Raw genomic sequence first — 21,261 nt, forward strand, 5'->3', positions numbered from 1 at the left:
AAATAATTAAAAGACCGAACTCCAAGAAAAATTTAAATCGGAAAGCCCTTTTCAAATTGAAAAATTAAAAGTCAAAACAAATCAACGAATAAAAAGAAACAGTCATATTCCTACCTGGGCACTGTTATTTCTTTATGAAGAAAATGGTGGATTAAACCTGGTTTTATAGCTATCTAAAACTCTCACAACTAGATCTGCAGTGATTTGTAACTGAACTAAAAACTACATATGATAGATCAATATTTTGTAAGTAGTTTTAGTTTAGGTACAGTGTTTACTTGCATACAAAATAGTAAAGACGGCTCACCCATAAATATTGCAATCGCATCTTCCGCTTGTTAAGACATAGCTACTTTATACAAGCGTGATATATCAATAAATATATATGTAAGACTCTAAAGTGCGATGGTCACGCTAAAGTACGATGATGTCTCACGCTAAAGCGCGATGGTTGGTTGTTTGCTAAAGTGCGATTGTATAACACGCTAAAGTTCTATGGTTGCTTGTTTGCTAAAGTACGATGGGTGGTTACACGATTAAACACTATGGTAAGGTTCGAGGGCTCAAGCATTAGAGTACATGGATGTTAAAAACAAGTCTTTTTGCAAGAGCTAGTATACTAAGGTATAACATATAATGAGATAGGCTGTATGATTTACCGTTCTGTTTTGCGATTGTTTATAAAGGAGTAGGTCCAGTAAGGGCCGATTTTGGCCTCAAATTTCAGGTTCATCGAACGAAAGATTTTGAACACTATTTAAACACTTAAGTGTCTATTTCAGTTGAATCAGTTAGTTTATGTAAACGATTTTAACTGATTTAGTCATTAGAAACGCTCCGATTCAAGCTAAAATATGAAAAATTTATCAAATATGCCAAAAAATGTCACTTTTCAGATGGTTTTTGTCAAAAAGTGGCCGCATCCGTTTATCCTCAACCTTTATATATGTTATCTATTATTATCAAATACAACTTACGCTTCAATATTAAGAATGAACACGAATGCGGCCACTTTCATTTAAGACGAAAACCGTCTAAAATTTAACTAAAATGCTAAAATTGTGAAGATTTCAGTAATTTAGCACGATTTAATGATGCTAGTACTCGATATATGTGCATTGTATTGTCAAAAACAGCCCATATTTATGTAGAAGAAGCATTCTTCTTTCCAATAAATAGCTAAAAGTCTACATTTTAACAATTTTGTAAAACTGCTTTATTTCGGGGCCAAAAAGGGTTTCTACTGGACCTACTCCTTAAGAAAACTGACCACGTAATAATTGCTGAAAAAGTAATTTAGGTGTCCCAACATAATATATTTCCTGTAAATAATTGTTTAACAATTCGGGCGTATTTGATAATTGGTGTAGTATAGCTTGTTGTTCACACAGTATAATGTAAACATCTTCCCTTACAGTGTAAGTAACATTTATTTGTATAAGCTTTAATTTAAACGATAGAAAAATGCAATGTTTGTTTCGCTTTCCCCTTTTCGTAGCAAGTACAAATACATGCTATATTTGACTACAATGTACAAACATTTTTGAGCCGATATTTATAATTAACGCTTGAAAAATTACCTTTATTTTACTGACGTTACTTTTCAATAAAATAGACAGTATTTTTACGAAGACCACAATGAATAAAATGATTTAAATCCGTTTGCTTCCGAAAGAAGCCGGATACAGGATACTTATCATGGGAATACTATTCAGTATTTAGCAAAAATGGTTGACTGAAGGATACATGTCCTTCTTCCATCACCCCCCCCCCCCCCCCAAAAAAAAAACAACACCAAAATATACATTTGCCACAGCCGACAAAGCACGGTTAGATTTAAAATAATTAGGCTAAGTCATGGACATTTGGTTCAAAAGTTGTGAAACAAAAATTTTAATTTATTCTTGTTCATGTTTACAAACGACTGTTAACGTCATCATCAAAGTACGTTTCTTTTGTCTATACTTTCGCGGACCATCGCACTTCAGCGAACACCATCGCACTTTAGCGTCCCATCCGCACTTAAGAGTCCTACATATACCCATCAAAATGTATTCATTTGAGGAAATATTTATAAATAATTCAATCTTTTACAACTTTATTCGTTGGTGCGTCTATCGTCAAATCACCACAGCTGTTTTATTGTTCTATTTCATATTATGCTAAAGTTGAAGTTGATATTCCTAATTGCGTTTTTTAATTTTTTTTTAACTCAACGCCAAGATCAAACAAAGTCTGTTGAAGGTTCCTAGCGTCTGCAAACATTTTAAGAGGTTTAGCTAGCTATAAAACTATGCAGGTTTAATCCACCATTTTCTACAAAAGAAAATGCTTGTACCAAGTCAGGAATATGACAGTTGATATCCATTCGTTAGATGTGTTTGAGCTTTTGATTTTGACATTTAATTAGGGACTTTTCGTTTTGAATTTTCCTTGGGAGTTCAGTATGTTTATGATTTAACGTTATTCCACAAAAAACATTATAGTTTTTATTGAAAAGTATTTGAATTTATATTGTAGAATATTGGATGAATTAAAAATAATTAAATAAAATTTTGAATAAATTTTGAAATTGCAAAGGGAAATCTACACAGTCAAATTACACATGATTTTTTGGGGTAACGTAATTGTACTGTGAATACCTGACCTATTTAAAATCCAGTGATGTATTACAGACAAACAATACATATGGTGTCACATAAGTAATTAATTTCTTGTCATACATGGACATGGAGACATGAACACATCACATATATCACCTGTTTATTGTCAACAAATAACACGTCAAACATGAATAAAATAACAATTTCTAATAACATCTGTGGTTTTAGGACAATTTTTACATCAAATATACAAGCATACTTTCAAAAATGTTTCTCGTTGACTTGGTGATCTTTCTTTTGAAGCTACTAATGATAAGCTCTTGTAGCTAAACCCTAAGTTATTTAAATTCTGCAATTTATGTTGTTAGTATTTAAAGTATCTTTCTCGATGCCAATTAGCAAGGATAAACTTATGAAATTTTGGCAGTTAAAAAACCCAACATATATGTATCAAAATATAACAGTAAAATATGTTATGAAATTAAAAAAATGACTAGATACCAGTATCCAAAGTGTTTATCATTTAAATTATGTATACTATAACCTGTATAATGTGTAAACAATTAAAAATATTAAAATGTAAGAATTCTTCAACCCAGTTTTGTATTTCGAAAGCAAATCCTGAATTCCGTATGCCCTAACACCCACCTTCTATAATCATATAATCTCTGTGCAATACAATATGCCCTATTGAGTTTTTGATACAAACCTTCACATTTTAAGATAACAATGTTGTTAACAAAATCATTATATTGAATTAATACTGTCATCATTTAATTGTATTGCAATGACTAAAATAAAGCACAACTTCGACATATTTCACACATTTAATCTTTCATTTTTTAAACAATTTCTCAGAGCGAAATTTCTTTGCTAATCGAAACTTTTGAATAAAATTTCTATGTATTATATACATGTTATATATACATGAGTTCGAATCCCGGCGAGTGAGGAACAGCAGATTTATCATTGTTGTGTTGATATAAATCCATACACAAATACAATAACTACAAGAATTCAAATCTTCTAAAAATATCAATTTCTATCATTACCAAAATGCACAAATATATACAATGTTTAAATGTAACATTATATCAAATAATTAAACGTTAAATGCATAAATAACCGTTAAAATTCTCCTTTTGTGTAAAAATTAAAATAAAACAAAATCAACAAAGTAACATATATTAAAAAAACATATTTGAACAATGTAAACCTGTATATTGTATAAGGAGAAAACTAAGTCTCCTTATACAATATACAGGTTTACATTTTGTCAACAATGCATACACAAAAGTCCAACATAGATCAAGTTCTTGTCATGTGTATGATCTGCAGTCAGATGTTTACTGCCAAATGATACGATAATTATGCTTTCTTGTTATTTCCCAACTTTGCCAAAGCATCCTCCAACAGTGATAAATCGCCTGTAGAAAAAGAGAACGAATTAAATGTATAATGCATATTAAATTGGTTATTCCAGTTATTGTGTATACCGTTTTCCCTTAAAAAAACAAGTACTGTAATTTTTATTCAATGGAAACAATATTGCAGAATATTTCTTCCACTTCGAACTTATATTATGAAGGAATTTCTATATCTTGACATTTCCAAGGAAATTTTTTACGGATTCAATATCATAAACTGTTAGACATACATACTAAATTGTCGATTTTTATTCAAATAAAACTAAAGTTTGTGCTTCGTTAGTGTGGACCATGGTAATACTTTTGATATGAATTTGTTTCAGAATTCTTTTAAATAATGTAACATATATACTGACTTTTTTTTTCTTTTTACTATTTACAATTATAATTGTGTAACAAATTACCTTTGATTGTCTTTGTAAGATTAATTATCTGATCTTTGCTGTCAATAACCTCAACACAGAGTGTGTAAGGGTTGTATCTGACACTGAAAGGCCTGGGAATGGTCGATGCAAATGCCCTGAAAGACAGACAATGTTTATTAAATGCACACTTTGAAGAGTCTCTAAAGTGAAAATGATTAAAAATTGTTAATACACTCCAATCATTGCAAATTTTGCAAATTAACAAATAACAATAGAACTATAGCGAAATTTGGAGAAACACATATTATAAATGCAATGAATGTGAAAACTATATCAATTACATATTTTATTTTTATTTTATATGCCACTTAAGCCCGTATGCGGATATGTTTTACATGTAGACCTCACGTTTTTATCTATATAAAGTTCTACACGCAGATGATCAGTACCAATTTTCAATTGTATCTAAAGAACTGTTCTCATAGAAAAAAATATAGTTTAAGATAAGATGATTTGAATCAGAGTACAAAATTGCTCACTGACAACTATTTATTCTAATTTATTTTACATTTTGACTTTTGATGTTGAATGTTGACATTAATAAACATTAATGGTTCGATATATATATATAAATACATATTCACTTCTATATGTTATTCCTGATATTACCTCATTTTATCCTTAGCCGAATCAAAGCTATCAGCTACATAATAAATTGGTTGGAACTCTGTAATAGGATATTGTTGTTCAGCTGTCTTTGATGGTTCAAATGGTCTTGTTTCAGGCTTGTCACTAACACAATACTAAAATAAGTACAAGGAACATAATATTTTATGTATATAGATAAGCATGACGCCCTATGCTGGTATTTTTCGGTTCTAGTTTTTATAGAACCCCTTCAGGAGTAGTATGTTCTCCAGAAAAATAAAGGATTAATTTTGATAGTTTATAATGTCGAGTACCATCTACAGACAGAGAAATTGTCAAATTTATGTTTCTTTATTTTTATTTGTATGCAATTAAGAAATTAAGTACTGATTGAATAAGTTAGATTGTGAGATGTAATATTTCTTACAACCATATTCTAACAATGTCAACAAAAATACTATTAATTCATTTAACTTACCTGTAATTCACCAAACGAAGACAACAGTCCAGCACCATAAGCTTTTATTTCACCATTTTGTCGGCATAATCCAAACTCAACCGTAAACCAGTAACACTGAAGTGAAAATACAAATATTTATAAATGCGTTGCAGTGGTATTTATTTGATATTAAATTGTTATGCACGAAACTAAGGGCTATTAAAAAATGAAAGTGGTTAAGAAGAAGTGGAGGCACCCAAATTAGTTAATTGTTAATGGCTATCGTTTCCATAGAAGCATATGTCATAATCAAAAGTAAAAAGTTAAAATTTTATATAATGAGTGGATGGAGCTTGACCACAAATGCGTTTTACCTTAACGTAAACATGGTAAATGATTAACGATCTTATATTTTAAGAAATGAAAGTTTCTCGTTCTCTCAGCTCTATAATGTACGAATAAGCTCTATACTGAATGAATATACGGGTATTGAAGCTGTGTACATGCATTATAGCATTGTCTTGTCAAACCAACCTTTGCCCATAATACAAACGTTGAAAATATTGTTTGCATCTATAAAAAGCAAAACGTAAAAGAAAACAATATGTTGTAACTAACCGTAGCCAATTTTTGAATGTATTCATCTGGTGCACCAAGACTTGCCAATCCAATTTCTTGTGAGAACTGTGCAAATGAGGGATCAGCAAATAAAGGCACATGTCCAAGTACTTCATGGCATATATCTCTATGAAAATAAAAATACAAACATTAAGAAGATGTGGTAACTGCCAAATAGACAACTCTCCACAATTGACATACCGGTATAGATTAATAGCTATAGCTTATATCACCATACGGCCTTCAACGATGTGAAAAAACCATACCGTATAGTTAGGTATAAAAGGCCCCGAAATGTCAAATGTAAAACAATTCAAACGAGAAAACTTACAGTCTGATTTATGTACAAAACAATGACAATGAACAAAAAACAAAATGATATACAGCATCAAACGACAACCAAACAATGACATATTTCTAACTAGGTACAGGCACATACAAAAGGACATGTGACAAAAAAACGTATGTCAGTCAACAATGTTAACAATTAAAGGTTAGTTAGTCATATAAAATAACAAGGTTAATATGACTATTTTTGGCACAATTCTCCATAAAAAGTTATGTCCAATAATACACCAAATATGTCAAGGTAAAGTGTGTTAATTGTAATGTAATACCATAATTAGTCTATTTTATAACGAAAACAATGTGTTGTTTACAAACAAACAGACAGAAAATGAAAATTGTTATTTGAAGAAAATTAAGATTCAACACTGTTTGAAGATCTCTCAATTTATTCGATACTAAGTAAAAAGAACTGCATTACTGTCAAAGTTGTTTGTTAATAAAGCTATCGCTTTGAGAGACTATTGCAGAAGTCTTAAGAAAGCATATGACATATGTCTATGCAATAAAGCAAAATCAAATATCTTAAATACTAGCTACTCACGGTTCTGGGGTGTACATTGGTTTTGATCCATGTCTAATGTATTGTGTAGAATGAAATACTCGGAACGCTAGACCAGCTAGGAAATCACGTGACGAGAGTAATCCAGCAACAGGCCGTAATCTGAACCCTGTGCAGTCTAAAGTTAAAAAATGTTCATTGAACAAACTTTGAGAAATACTAGTTTTTGATTCTTTTGTTGTTTTGACCATTCTGTACATGCATAGGGTTACATATTAGAATTATTATCAAGATAAGTCATACATGTAGCGATAAATGATTTGAACATACATTTTCCATCTCAGTAAAAGTTTCTTTAATACTTTTATAGAAATGTTAACGTCATGTTGCTTTTTAAAATGAGCATGTGCTATTGTATGTATGCATGTATCAACCTCGCCATTGTGCGTGAAAACCTAATGTCTTCATATGAAGGTTTGTATGAATAAAACTGATGTGTAAATATTTGTAATAATTGTCTTCTTACGTTAGTACCACTACTAGTGGACTGTTAATTCCCGAGTGCATCATCAACTCCGTAGTTAGTGTTTCGGTACTAACATGATTTTTAACAAACTTCCAAAATTCGCCGTTGATATATCCAAATACTATTCAGCAACTTATGTCACTTTTGTTCTCTTTAGTCTTCACGCACGCTCTGCACGTGTTTTAGTCTTCTACATCGTTGACAGTCAGGTGTTTAAGTTTCAGCGTTTCTGATGAAGGCAGATTAAAGAAAGCGGCTTTCTTTTTTACAATACATTGTGTTTAAATGTTGTAAATCAGCTGTAAATAAGCTTTATATTGACACACTAAGCACTGTGAACTAACATAACACTATTGGTGTCTATTTGTCTGCTCTCGGTAACAGATGTTCTCATTATTTTTGATCGAAGATGTCTTTGATGTTCAATAATCAATCTTCTTTTTCAACCATTTTTCTACAGTAATTATACTTGTTAAAGGTAATTACCTTGTAAAAAGTTTGAAATATCTTGTAATTGTGGTAGATTGTCCTCTTTAAAACCACAATTATCACACAACAGGGGGAAGATGTGGTTGAATTCACGACAGGCGTGTGTTGGGTATAACTTTGTTAATTCTCTGAAGATTGTTCCCCTACAAACAAAATAAGACAGATGTCACAGAAATGATAAGTTTTATAATTTCTTGAATGTTACAATACTAATAAAATTAACAAAAATAAGGGACTTTGTCGTGTAATCTTCAAGCTGCCGCAACAGAATCTGAATATGATTGAATGGCTGCCAAAGTCAAACAGAGGTCTTAATCAATAGCACCAAAAATAGGTTTATTCTTTGTGAGATTTAAGAAGACTGATCTTAAATACCGAAAACGATACTGTAGACAACAAGCAAGTAACAATATTCCCTGCAGAAACGTCGAGAATTGGCAAAGACAAATGTTAGATCACGTATGTGTGTGCATGTCTGTTTTGCAAACACTTGTTGCCTGTGACAAAATCTGGGTTTGAAAATTGTATCCTGGAACAAAGTGCTTATATGCCGATGCATGCGTAGTATGTTTGATATATTGTATAATGACTTAGACGTGATTGTTTTGATGTTGCAAACATAATTTAAATCGGCAATAATTATTGTTAAATCAAGGAATCGGCTCCTGTCAAAGATACGAAATATGCGATCTCCACAGCCTAATGCAGATAGCCATTACAAACAAAGTATTTAAAAAAACCATACTGCAATTTAAAAAAATTCTACCGATACATACATACCATGTTTTTATTTCGGCCGGCGTGTAGGTAACCCTTGGTATTTCTTGACCACTGAAAGAAAATTTACCTATTTTACTTTGCTTAATAAAACCGAAGTTGGTAAGTTATAAACGAAGAATAATCATTCAATCTTAATGCAATAAGACGTTAAATGCCAATAGTTAAAAGTAGTTACTTTTTATTTGTTTATCTAAGATGTATTAACGAAATTGTGATCTTTAAAAGGCATTTGTATATATGCAAATTTGCAAAAAAAAAAACCACCTGGTTTTACAAAACTGTGCATCTGTTATAGTGGAACAATGGTAAATATGCCGAATTTTTTCAACCATAAAGCCGAAGTAAATATATGTTCCATCTACTTTTTGATTATTAATTGAATAACATATACAGCTTATTCATGCATAACCAATGACAAAGTTCACTTACTGTTTGTAATTAAATGCTATGTCTGCGAACTCTTTTCGTCTTGCTCTGTATATTTTGTCAGTAAACCCCTGTTAAGAAAATAATAATTTCATCAAAGTAATAATTCCATTGCGGAAAATGTAAATCATTGAAAAGAAAGGAACCAGAGACAAAAGGAGAGACAAAGGGGGAACTTTCGACGTTAAATATACGCTTCAAATTCGTATAAGATTAAGTTTATATTTTTGTGAATCGTATAGTTTTTTATTTGTTATTAACATTACTCGACATATATTATATATATACATATGTGTGTAAAAGTGAGTATCCAATGTCATGGCACCATGAAAATATACTCACCCTGTACAGTCTTTGAAAGAATGAAAAATTACCACAACCGTAACTCGACTAAGGTTGTCAAATAAACTGGACCCCTGCTGTTGTTTCAATCTTATCTACACAAAGTTTGTGTCGAAGAACGTTAAACAAATATCATAATAGTCTAAGATAAATTTATTATACTGTTACATGCATCACGCTGTCCGATTCCGATTGACCAACTCATCTCTTCTGTTAGTTTTTTTTGTGTGAAAACGACGTGGATGCACGTGCTGTCGTGCCTCGGGTAGCTACGCCCCTGCTCGTGCTGTGTATACTACTACATTGTACGACGTTACGCGCGATGTTCGTACCTCATAGGAAATTCGGAGTAGTTGGCAAGATGCAAGTCCAAAATATATAATTTGCGTGATATCATATTCATTGCTATTGTACGTATTTTGAAAAAATAACGATTTTTAAAATAAAAATGAAAAAAATAATTGTTGAAACTATGTTTTATGCTGCATGCGACAAGTTTCATTTAAAAAAAACGGCGATTTTTAGGTTGTCCCGTGTAACATATTTCATTTATTGTAACCACTAAACTATGATTTTCGTCAAATTATTTAATATTTTGAAAAACGGTTTTTTCCATTATTAAACAGAATGGTTCCATCAGTCTTTTATGCATTTCTTATGACGTTGTGCTGACGTCATAGAAAATAACGCGTTCCATACTACAAGGGCAAATCTGTCCCGCGGGGGAAAAAATGGGATTCCAGATTTGAGAATCAAAAAACATTTATCTAAAATGAAAAAAAGTTTAGTATTTGTATTTATTACATCAATGTTAATTTGCTCAATTTTATGAATTTAAAGACAAATATCCTGAAAAATGATATATGGTAATTAAGGAGCGATTTTTCAAAGGCTTACGAGTTTGTCGCACCGCCATTTTTTGACGAAAAACTGAACTCAATTCAAATTTACGTCAATTGTTTGCTTATCACTGCTCTTAATAATGGTAGAATTTTATGATTTTTTAAATTGTTATTTTTCTTAAATTTTCAAAAAACTAAAATACATCAATTTTCAATAAGTAGTTAAAAAGCACCGTCGATTTTTCGGAGTCTTACAAGAATGTCTCACTTGCTTAAAAACAACGTTTCAGTCGAATTTTCGGTTTGAACGTTATGAAATATTCGCGACGTTGTGTTACGCTTACATGTACGAACATCGCGCGTAACGTCTACGTATAATACATATTACGTACGCTAATTTATGTGGTAGAAATCGATGTATAGTACAAATGTAATTGTTTCAATAACCTATTATCAAAATATATCAAACTTTTAAAGAGATAGCACAAATATTATATTTCTAAACTTACAGGGTGATCTGAATCCAACTCTGATCCGTAGCTTAAAATCTGGTTTGCAAAACGATCCAGCTCAACTATCTTTCGTGGAAACCATGGAACTATGGTAAACAAAAAAATGTTTATTGGGTATGTAAAATGGCAAACAAACTGTGTCCAGACAATTTATATATGCTGACACTTATAGAGAAATCGCAAATTTCCAGCCTTGGCTCGAAAGTATATATAACAAATTCCGTTTTTAAAGATCACCTGTATATTGGTTTTAAACAGAACTATATAATGGTTATAAATTGAGAATTGTGAACAACACAAAGTGACAGAATAATCAGACAGTTTATTATAGCCTCTACAAAGCAGAAGAGCTTTGTATATTTCTTCAAACCAGCGAATAAAAGCGCTCTACGTTTGCAAAGTTTCGGTAGAAACGATTTTAAAAATTTGTTGATACTCTTATGCAAGACTTGTTTGAAAAAAAAGATAATACTAAAGTCTTACTAGCATCTTTATCCGAATCTCTGGATAATATACTAAATGTTGTAGATTTCTCCTTAAGTTCTTTTATGGCTTCTTTTAGTCCTCCTGTTTTGTTGTCACATGATACGAAGAAAGCATACAGTGCCTTGTCTTGTTTGGAGGGACGAGATTCTATATGATGTAAGTTTACACGGTGTTTCTGAAATAATTATATTCGAACATTAATCGGGTTACAATGAAATAAGAAGGAAACTTCAAGTATATACATATTATTTAATGCATTGTGAAGTGTATTTTTTTGACGTTTTTTTTTTTAAAGTTTTATATGTCGGTCATTACAAACTTATTTTTTTTTCCCTGCTTCGATAGGGTATTTCTTATGAATGCTACTTGTTTAGTATCCAAGGTTTTCGTTTATCTTTTAATTATATGTCTTTTCTTATACGTACTTATGTGATACATGTATTTTGTAGTTTTTTTTAAGAGTATTTATTTTGAATATATACTTTTTACTTAATCTACTTACCTCGAATATTCGCAATGCTCCACAAAGTGCCCCGACCTTCTCTGGCAATGTAAAAATTAAGCTAAAGCTGCCATCGTAATCCTGTTTTTCATCTAGATACCCATGGTACTGTACGGACGAATGCTGTAATAAACCAAAATGTGCATTATTATGAATACTCATTTTTATAGTTTTTATTCATGCATGTATCTCACAGAATTACATGTTCTCTGCACACGTATCAATAGACATAAGTAATTCATAATATCTATGTAGATCAGGTTATCTTGAAGTCGTTTCCTCACGTTTCTATCCAAGTAGTCAGGTAATAGGTCTATATACAATTGGTAGAAATGGTCTATTAGAGAACAATCAATGTAGTATATATTTATTTATTTGTTCACCCAAGAAAAACAAATATTTACCGAGAATTGAATAATATAATTTGTGTTTATTAACTTTAAATCCGATGACCTAAATATTTATTTTGGGTTTATTGCCTATTGCGACATTTACTATGATCTAACGCTTGTCAATGTCTCTGATTTGTTTATCAGTAGGCTTAAAAGTGAGGGCACTGTAAAGCATGCTAGAACCTTTGGTTAGAGGTAATTTCCTAATGCATGTACATTTTTTACTAGATAAAGCCTCACTTGCTTGCAAATGTTTGTTGTATAATTAAGAATTGAACGATGGACACTAAGGGCGTGAATTTTTCTTACTACCTGATTGGAAGATATCACGAGACGTGAATAATTAAAATTTATTGATTGGTTAGGACAATCCAAACCAAGTAAATGTCCTTCAATCCCGTAGAGTATCGGATTTGTCGTCTCTATTTTAGCAATAAGATTTTACACAGGTAACTTTTATCTATAAATAGACGAATCTTCTGGAGTAAACAACAACGTTAAACGATACTACAAGTTCATAACGTGTGACCTCACGTGTGTGGTAAAATTTGTTGATTGATGCACGTGGCTATTCTAGTAAATGAATTAATCTACAAAGCGAGAGCTCTTTCCATTTTCATCAGCTAAGAGTCCAATTTAGCACTTTTTGAAAGGCTATCGCTTGTTTAGCATTGTAATTAATATTGACTTCTGCAAACAATATAACTAGGCAAAGTTCAACCTGCATTCATCTTATTTGATTGGACACAATCAAATAATCAAATTCAACTTTTACACAAACAAAACAAGCAAGTCTACCAAAGCCTTAATCTACATGCTTTAGGAAATTAGCACTAACATAAAACACCAAGCTATCGATGAGTTATATTTTGGAGAACATCTGACAAGGAGTTGTGAAGGTTATTTCATTATCATAATTAATTCAAACGATAACTTTGATGTAGAATTCACTTGTCATAGGCAGACTCAAAAAGGGGGAGGGGCGTGTTGCCCCCTTTTTATGGATGAAAAATGGCTGATAATATACGGAATCACTGAACGTGATTGGAGCGGGTCTACCTTAGGTCAGTCAGTACCCTCTTACATAAAGTTTTAGATCCGCCACTGTTTGTTCCTCGTTTAGTAGTAGTGATGTATATATGGTAATTTGGTAGAAATGAGCCATTTGAGAGCTCAACATAGTGTGTCAACGATTTTTATTGAACTTTAAAAAAAAATCCTTTCATGCGAACAATTGGTTCGTTTCATTAGTGACAATTACAACATTGCATGTTTTTGACTGTAGATAGCAGACAAGCCAAGGATTCGTGTTGAAGACCATACATTGACCTATAATGGTTTACTTTTATAAATTGTGACTTGGATGAGAGAGTTGTCTCATTGGAACTCATCCCACATCATCTTATACATATAGGGGCTACCCCAAATTCGATCTAGAAGTGACAATACTACCAAAAAGTACCAAAATAGTAGCTACACTCGCTGGAGACCTTTTCATTAAGGACTTGTTTCTCGAATTACCAATGAATCCCGATTCATTAACATTTTTGAATAATTGGAAGTCATGACCTTGTTCTCTAGGTAGATAATGTACAAAAAAGTAATGAAGCTTCTAAAGTGTGAACATGAAACTGAATCTGACTTATAACCCTTACTTGCATTCGTCAGCACAACCATGTAGAAAATTTACCGGTAAAGAGGTCCAGTTGTTTAGAAGGACCTCGTTAATTTGTTGAACTTTGTTAATTAATTTTCAAATGACTACATGTCTTCTGTTGTTGGATTTTTTGTACTTTTTAAATTGAATGTATACAGTGATAGTATTTAAAACGTTCGTTAACTGACCTGAATACAATAAAACATAAATCCTTCCATATTCAAGGATGAATCAACGGTATTGTCCTATTTGTGAATACAAAAATAAGCTTAAGATAGCTGTGCTGTGGTCTTTCTTATTTAAGCTTTTCAATCTTTTTGTGTTCTCTGGCCTTCTCTAGTTTAAGTTAAACAGTCGGCTTATTTAATATTTTGGGTTTTTAGTTTTCTTTATTATATAGTTTTGAGATATAAGGGATACGTGTCAATAAGATCATTTGAATACAGTGTGTGAGTATACCCTTCCGCGTTTCGCAGTACAGAGGAAATTTACCATAGGAACGATTTCTGCATAAAATACATGTGGTTTTAATAAGTATACTTGGTATTCAATTAAGAGGTAGAAATGTTCCCACGTATCAAAATCTTTCTAAACCCAATACTCTTAAAGTCATGTTTCTTACATTTATGTTTTGTTTTAACATCCGGACTCAGTATAAGTACTTCTTCATTTCTTTATAATATGCGAACATATGTTTTCTCTTGAATGAAATATCGATCAAATATCTAAACATGCACATGTTTTCTCTTGAATGAAATATATACATTAAAGTTATTTATGAATGAAGAAAAATTGCTCATGTATTATTTTAATATAATGTATAATATATTAGTATATTTCTTGATACGGTCGTTCGAACATTGGGGTTTGGACGACATAGCGCGTACATATTTGAAACCAGCAAAACAGCTACATTGTATACATAGCTGGAAACCCGACTAAACGGCTACATTTTATATATTAAATTGAGAATGGAAATGGGGTATATGTCAAAGAGACAACAACCCGACCATAGAGTAAACAACAGCCGAAGGCCACCAATGTGTCTTCAATGCAGCAAGAAACTCCCGCACCCGGAGACAACCGACTAAACGGCTACATTGTATATTTATATGGACAACCCAACACAAATTACCCTGGTTGTATTTCCACCAGAAAAACCGACTATTCGCCTACAATGTATACCTTTTATCATTGATAAAAAAATCTAAAATTCTCTTTTAAATTAATTCCCTAATTTAAATGCAAGAAAACTTGAAAACCGTAATTTATGAAACTCAGATACATTTCCATAATATGAGAACAAGGCGCACATACTGCGCAGTATGGTTGTCTATAATCCAACCATAAAAAATGTAGATCAATATTGCTCTGAAGTCCAACGTCTGTTTTGCCAGACGTGGGATGTCAGAGCAATCTCGGACTATAAAAAATGACCCGTCTGAACTTCTTCTGATCTAGGTTAAATTATGAATAAAAAGTGTCGCGACGTATAATGACAAATCGTAATGTTCTACAGAAAGTTGCTGTAAAGATTATATATCGCCTTGAGAGGAATAATTATAATACATACAAATTGATTCATTATACAACAGCCACTGTTCAAATAGACAAACAGTAATCCCTCTTTCTATTTTTGCAAATAGCAACTTAAAATAGTAAATTATCCATTCACGAAGACAAATTCAGAAGATCAGCAAATTTGTCTGTATATTGCTAATGCTAGTGTTTAAAACAGTCTGTGTTTCCAACTAGATATGTCCTATTTTTGTGCAATAAATATTTAATAAACATCGTTCAAGACCGAGAGTTAAAATCATTCCTCAGTAAAGGACCTAGATATCGTCCCCCGTTAATTATTAATTGGAATGAGTGTCGTAATATCATCCACGACTCACTCCATACTTACTGTAAGAAATGGATAAAACGGGAAAAAGCTGACAAAAAATCTTTGGACTCTTTTTTTAATTCAGTAATGAAGATAGTTGATATACGTATTCAACATTTTAAAGAACATTTTACTATTAACAATAACCACAATAAACCAATTTCTCGTATCAAACATAAACTAAAAGAACTAGCCAAGGAATTTGTTTTTGCCCCGGCCGATAAAGCTGCTAATAATATTATTATTGTTTGACGTAAATTTTACATTGAGGTTCTGAAAAAGGAAATCAGCAATTCACCAACATTCCAACTGACTCCATTTTCAGAAAACGAAATCTGTAACAAACATAAACTTTTAGCCACCGCTTTACAAGCAGAGCCAAATACAATGAAAGTCCCAACTATGTATTGGCTTCCGAAGCTACACAAAACCCCTTACAAATATAGATTTATTTCGTCTTCAAGCCATTGTTCAACTACTAAATTGTCTATTCTTCTTACCAGCACACTTGGCACAATTAAAAACCTGATAATAAATTGTTCAAATAAGGCCTTCGAAAATAGTGGAATAAATTACTTTTGGAGTGTCACGAAGTCGTTGGAAGTACTTGATAAATTGCATGCTTATATTGGTGATTTTAAACTGTTCAAAGTTTTGATTTTTCTACCCTGTATACCACATTGCCCCACATTCTCATTAAGAAAAAAATCACACACCTAATTAAATGGGCATTCAAAAAATCAGAATGTGAATATATATGTTCAAACTCTTTTAGGTCATTTTTTAGTAGCAATAAACAAAAAAAACTATGTTAATTGGACATGCTTTGATACTATATATGCCCTTGAATTTTTACTAGATAATATTTTTGTTCGCTTTGGGGATTCCGTATATCGTCAGATTATCGGAATTCCAATGGGGACTAACTGTGCACCACTTATTGCGGACCTGTTTTTGTATTGTTATGAGTTACAATTTATGACAAAAATAAGCAAAGACCCATCGAAACAACATCTGTTAAACAAATTTAATAATACTTGTAGATATTTGGATGATATTTTGGCTCTCAATAATGACGACTTCAGTATGTATATTAATGAAATTTATCCTGTTGAACTTACTTTAAATAAAGCTAATACTAACAATGACCACTGCCCTTTTCTCGATCTTGATATCTATATCACTAATGGAAAGCTGAATACTAAAATTTATGATAAAAGGGATGATTTTTCATTTCCTATCGTTAATTATCCGTTTTTAGATGGTGACGTTCCCTTGTCGCCATCTTACGGTGTTTATATATCTCAACTTGTACGATTCGCTCGTGTATGTAACAATGTTTTAGATTTTAACGAGAGAAATTTATGTATTACTGAAAAATTATTACACCAGGGTTTTCGATATCACAAACTAGTCAAAACATTTACTAAATTTTATCATCGGTATAAAGACATCATTCGTAAATATAGCTCAACATGCAGACTTCTAATACGTTCAGGTATTTCACATCCAATTTTTTATGGAAATATTAATATAAAAGCACAAAGGTGTCAGTATTCACCTCAGAAACTTACAAAACCTTTGAATAGACTTATTAAGAAGGGATATAATTACGATATTGTTGTCAAGTCATTAAAGATTGCATATTTTGGCGTTAATATTGAGTCACTGATAAGGTCTTTGCATCGGAACTAAACACATTTATTCTAAAAACAGTTGTTGGCATGACACGGGTTATGTTCTTCTCATATATGTTATGATGGTATGATACTAAACCCCTAACGGAAAGGATTGTGCCTGATGTTCATATGATGAAATCATAATCTTTCAGTCAGTTTAATTGAAGTCTGGAGCTGGCATGTCCGTTAACTGCTAGTAGTCTGTTGTTATTTATGTATTATTGTCATTTTGTTTATTTTCTTTGATTACATCTTCTGACATCAGACTTGGACTTCTCTTGAACTGAATTTTAATGTGCGTATTGTTATGCGTTTACTTTTCTTCATTGGTTAGAGGTATAGGGGGAGGGTTGAGATCTCAAAACATGTTTAACCCCGCCGCATTTTTGCGCCTGTCCCAAGTCAGGAGCCTCTGGCCTTTGTTAGTCTTGTATTATTTTAATTTTAGTTTCTTGTGTACAATTTGGAAATTAGTATGGCGTTCATTATCACTGGACTAGTATATATTTGTTTAGGGGCTAGCTGAAGGACGCCTCCGGGTGCGGGAATTTCTCGCTACATTGAAGACCTGTTGGTGACCCTCTGCTGTTGTTTTTTATTTGGTCGGGTTGTTGTCTCTTTGACACATTCCCCATTTCCATTCTCAATTTTAGTAAAGATGCATTTTGTGTCCAAAGAATTTTGTCCTTTAACAAACTTCACATTCGGGTATAGACGATTAATTGACTCTATTTCTTGAATAACGCACATCATTACACAAGAATAATTTGAATTATATTAAATAACATTATATTGATGTTCTAAATGGATGTGTGCAGTGCCTATGCGCATTGCAAATACGAATTTTCAGTATAATTTGCGTTTAAGAAAATTTTATCTGATTGAAATTTACATTTGTGTTATTTAGCGTTAGAACACGGTCATTTGTATTAAATTAATCCTTTAAACTGAATTATTATATTCAATATTTATAATTTGTCGCGTTGTGTCCGTGTGTCCAGCTACAAAATGAATTTCAACTATATTTTGCAAACATCCACAATTGTGCAAGTTCTATTAATATATTCAGCCACCAAAAAGCTTCTATCAAGACAAAATTTTCCGAACTTTCCGAAAAAAATACTGACATGAACTACACGATTATTACAAAGTTTTGAATACTTTTATCTCAAATCAGAGATATATATGTCTTTGCTCAACCAAACAGCACCATTGCGTAGGCGTAGGTCACTATAATGACTGCGTAAAGTCAGATAATGATCAATGTTATCAAAGCTATTTAGCTGAATTGACAATTTCAATTGAATAATATTGCAATCGTTCATCAAAAATAAAATGTAAACAAAGATTAGGCCGATTAAAAAGTCTTATATAGCGATTACAAAAAACGTTTATTTATCCACTACATATTGAGCAAGGGCATTAGTGTAAAACATTAAACTGACCTGAATACAATAAAACATAAATCCTTCCATATTTATAATAAAATAAATTAACGCTTAATATCCAATATGGATAGAACTCTAAACTCGCCAGCTGTGCCTGGGTCCGTCTAATTTTAGTATTGCATGTATATTTCGAATGCATTTATACCATATCCGAAAAACCTTCAATCATCGGTTTATATACGGTTGACATTTTTGATCGACAATGAAATGTATAGTTACTTGTATTTCATCATTTTCCTTTATAATTGCATCACTGTTGTATACACCTGCCGACCCCCATTCAATTAGTATACCAAAGAGGTCAAAGAAATAAAAAGAAAAGGATGCAAGTTTGAAATCTGCATATTTTTATTGGACAGATGTTTACTAGTTGGATTTTTAGAGTAAATGGTTATAAAATTAAAAACAGCAACGTCTCCTTTAGTTTAATTTAATGCATTTAATCTAAGTCCCAAAAGTATTTTCACATAATAGTTGTTAATTTTTGGTCTCATTGGTAATCATACCACATCTTCTATTTTATAGTATCATAGGCAAGATTAAAAAGGGGGGTGTCATTCGTGTCCTCAGATAGATTATTCTTTTTATTCGAAACTGCATATATTGGATCCTTATTTCCCACAAGAGCGTCACAGTTATTTGTAAACATCAATACAACAATACATATATACTACCTGGTAAGTAATTGAACCCCCCTTTTTATTTGTATGATAGGAATGGCACTTTTTTTATAATGCAGGATATAGGGCTTAAAAAGGTTGAATTGAAAACAAGAAGGGAGAAAAGGGAAAAGTTGATTACAAATAAGCGGGATTTGTTCATGAGCACACTGTTTCTCCCCTTTCCTTGTATGAGAAACTTTTTTTTGGGGTGTCGAGAAATGACCACAAGAGATGACCGCTAACTCTTAAATGCTCAAGAGGGTATTACATTAAGAAAATAGAAAATAGCATACCATTATGAACATCATGGGATTCATTGTAAAACTTTAGGTCAAACGTTATATTTGTAATTCAATAAGTCAATATACTTATTTATAAACGCGGATTTGTTTAAAGGAAATGATTAAACCTGTAAAATGACAAATTACATACAATTTATATACAAACACTTAAACTGAATGAACTGACACATTTATAAACAAAAAGGGAATTTTATACTGGAGAACATGTCAAAATATAATGAATCGTTGTTGTAGGCGAAATTGGTTAAAAAAAAGAAGACTTATGCAATCCAAATAATGGTTTTGTCCTGTGCACCAACAAAAAAACGGCTGTTCCACATGGTTAACAAAGTCAGGACGCTTTATTCATTATAAAATATTGGGTCACGGTATCTGTTAAATATAAATTGCATTTGTTATGGTTATAGGAAATCAATCACAACCTTGGGTCTTCTCTTTGTGAAATCAATAAAAAAATATATGTCATCCATATATATTTACAAATTTTGCGATTAGTTTCTGAATAAATATGTTGAAGGGACTATAGTTTATACCATGGAACATATTGAAGGGCATTCAATATCATTATGCTTATCAAATTGTATTTCCAAAACTTTCCATACAGATATTAATTATAAAAACTAATTACGCTTACCCCAGATCCCGTTCCATTCTCAATCTTCTGTCGTTTCTCGGGGGTCGGACCGTTACCGACCTTAGAACTGATTCCATTGTCCATGATTAGATTTATTTAATGCAAATATGCTGCCCGTATTTACTTTTACAGTTGGCGAGTTTACCGTAAAAGACACGACCTTCACATTGCTGTAAACGGAATAAATAATATTATTGGTTTAAACATGAAAACAAATGATTTCATTGGTTAAACCTGACACACCTTTGTTCCATTTGTGATAAGCCTATTAAACGTAAATACAGACAGGCTTACATAGATATAGACAATATTAAGTTATGGGCATGGATTGGAAAGATCCTTAATCAAAACAAAGTACAATAGAAATTAACTGCAAGACAAAACAGTTAAATGAGCAATTGTAATCAATATCATATATTATAAAGAACTTTAATTTTGAAAGAAAACGCCCGCAGTTTAGAGATCTTGCAATTTAGGTAAACATGAATAAGAATAAGAATAAGACAAATAATAATTGAGAATAAGAATTTTATTCCCTAAATGAGGGTCTCAGGGGAGCAAAATAATCTAACCATTTTAATATTAAAGAAACAATTGAATAACAGCGAATATTATATAGAAATATATTACGATCAGTTTATTTATGAGTACGTGTAAATAAATCACGAAAAGCAATTTAGTAAGAATTAAAACTTATTTGAATATCAAAATGTTCGATCTTATGAACTTGTCACAATGAGATTTTAT

The 21,261-nt window shown here is 31.7% G+C and overlaps 1 protein-coding gene across 3 annotated transcripts; it reads right to left on the reverse strand.

The window, feature by feature from the left end:
* Positions 1 to 2,749: 2,749 nt before the first annotated feature.
* LOC143047815 (protein henna-like) lies at positions 2,750 to 20,675 on the reverse strand. Of its 3 annotated transcripts, none has more exons than XM_076221093.1 (13): positions 20,515 to 20,675; positions 11,853 to 11,975; positions 11,348 to 11,525; positions 10,862 to 10,950; positions 9,172 to 9,239; positions 8,743 to 8,793; positions 7,960 to 8,105; positions 6,990 to 7,125; positions 6,101 to 6,227; positions 5,522 to 5,617; positions 5,065 to 5,198; positions 4,435 to 4,550; positions 2,750 to 4,030 (listed from the first exon to the last, which is right to left on the reverse strand). In XM_076221093.1, exons 1-13 carry the CDS (start codon positions 20,596 to 20,598, stop codon positions 3,972 to 3,974), a joined length of 1,407 nt encoding a protein of 468 aa, XP_076077208.1. In that variant the 5' UTR covers positions 20,599 to 20,675; the 3' UTR covers positions 2,750 to 3,971. The 3 variants fall into 3 exon arrangements, with proteins under 3 accessions (XP_076077208.1, XP_076077210.1, XP_076077211.1); XM_076221095.1 differs by lacking the exon at positions 20,515 to 20,675 and adding an exon at positions 18,914 to 19,028; XM_076221096.1 differs by lacking the exon at positions 20,515 to 20,675 and adding an exon at positions 14,090 to 14,134.
* Positions 20,676 to 21,261: the final 586 nt, after the last annotated feature.

The sequence above is a fragment of the Mytilus galloprovincialis genome, chromosome 10 (assembly GCF_965363235.1).
Source record: "Mytilus galloprovincialis chromosome 10, xbMytGall1.hap1.1, whole genome shotgun sequence".
In the NCBI taxonomy this organism is placed as follows: domain Eukaryota; kingdom Metazoa; phylum Mollusca; class Bivalvia; order Mytilida; family Mytilidae; genus Mytilus; species Mytilus galloprovincialis.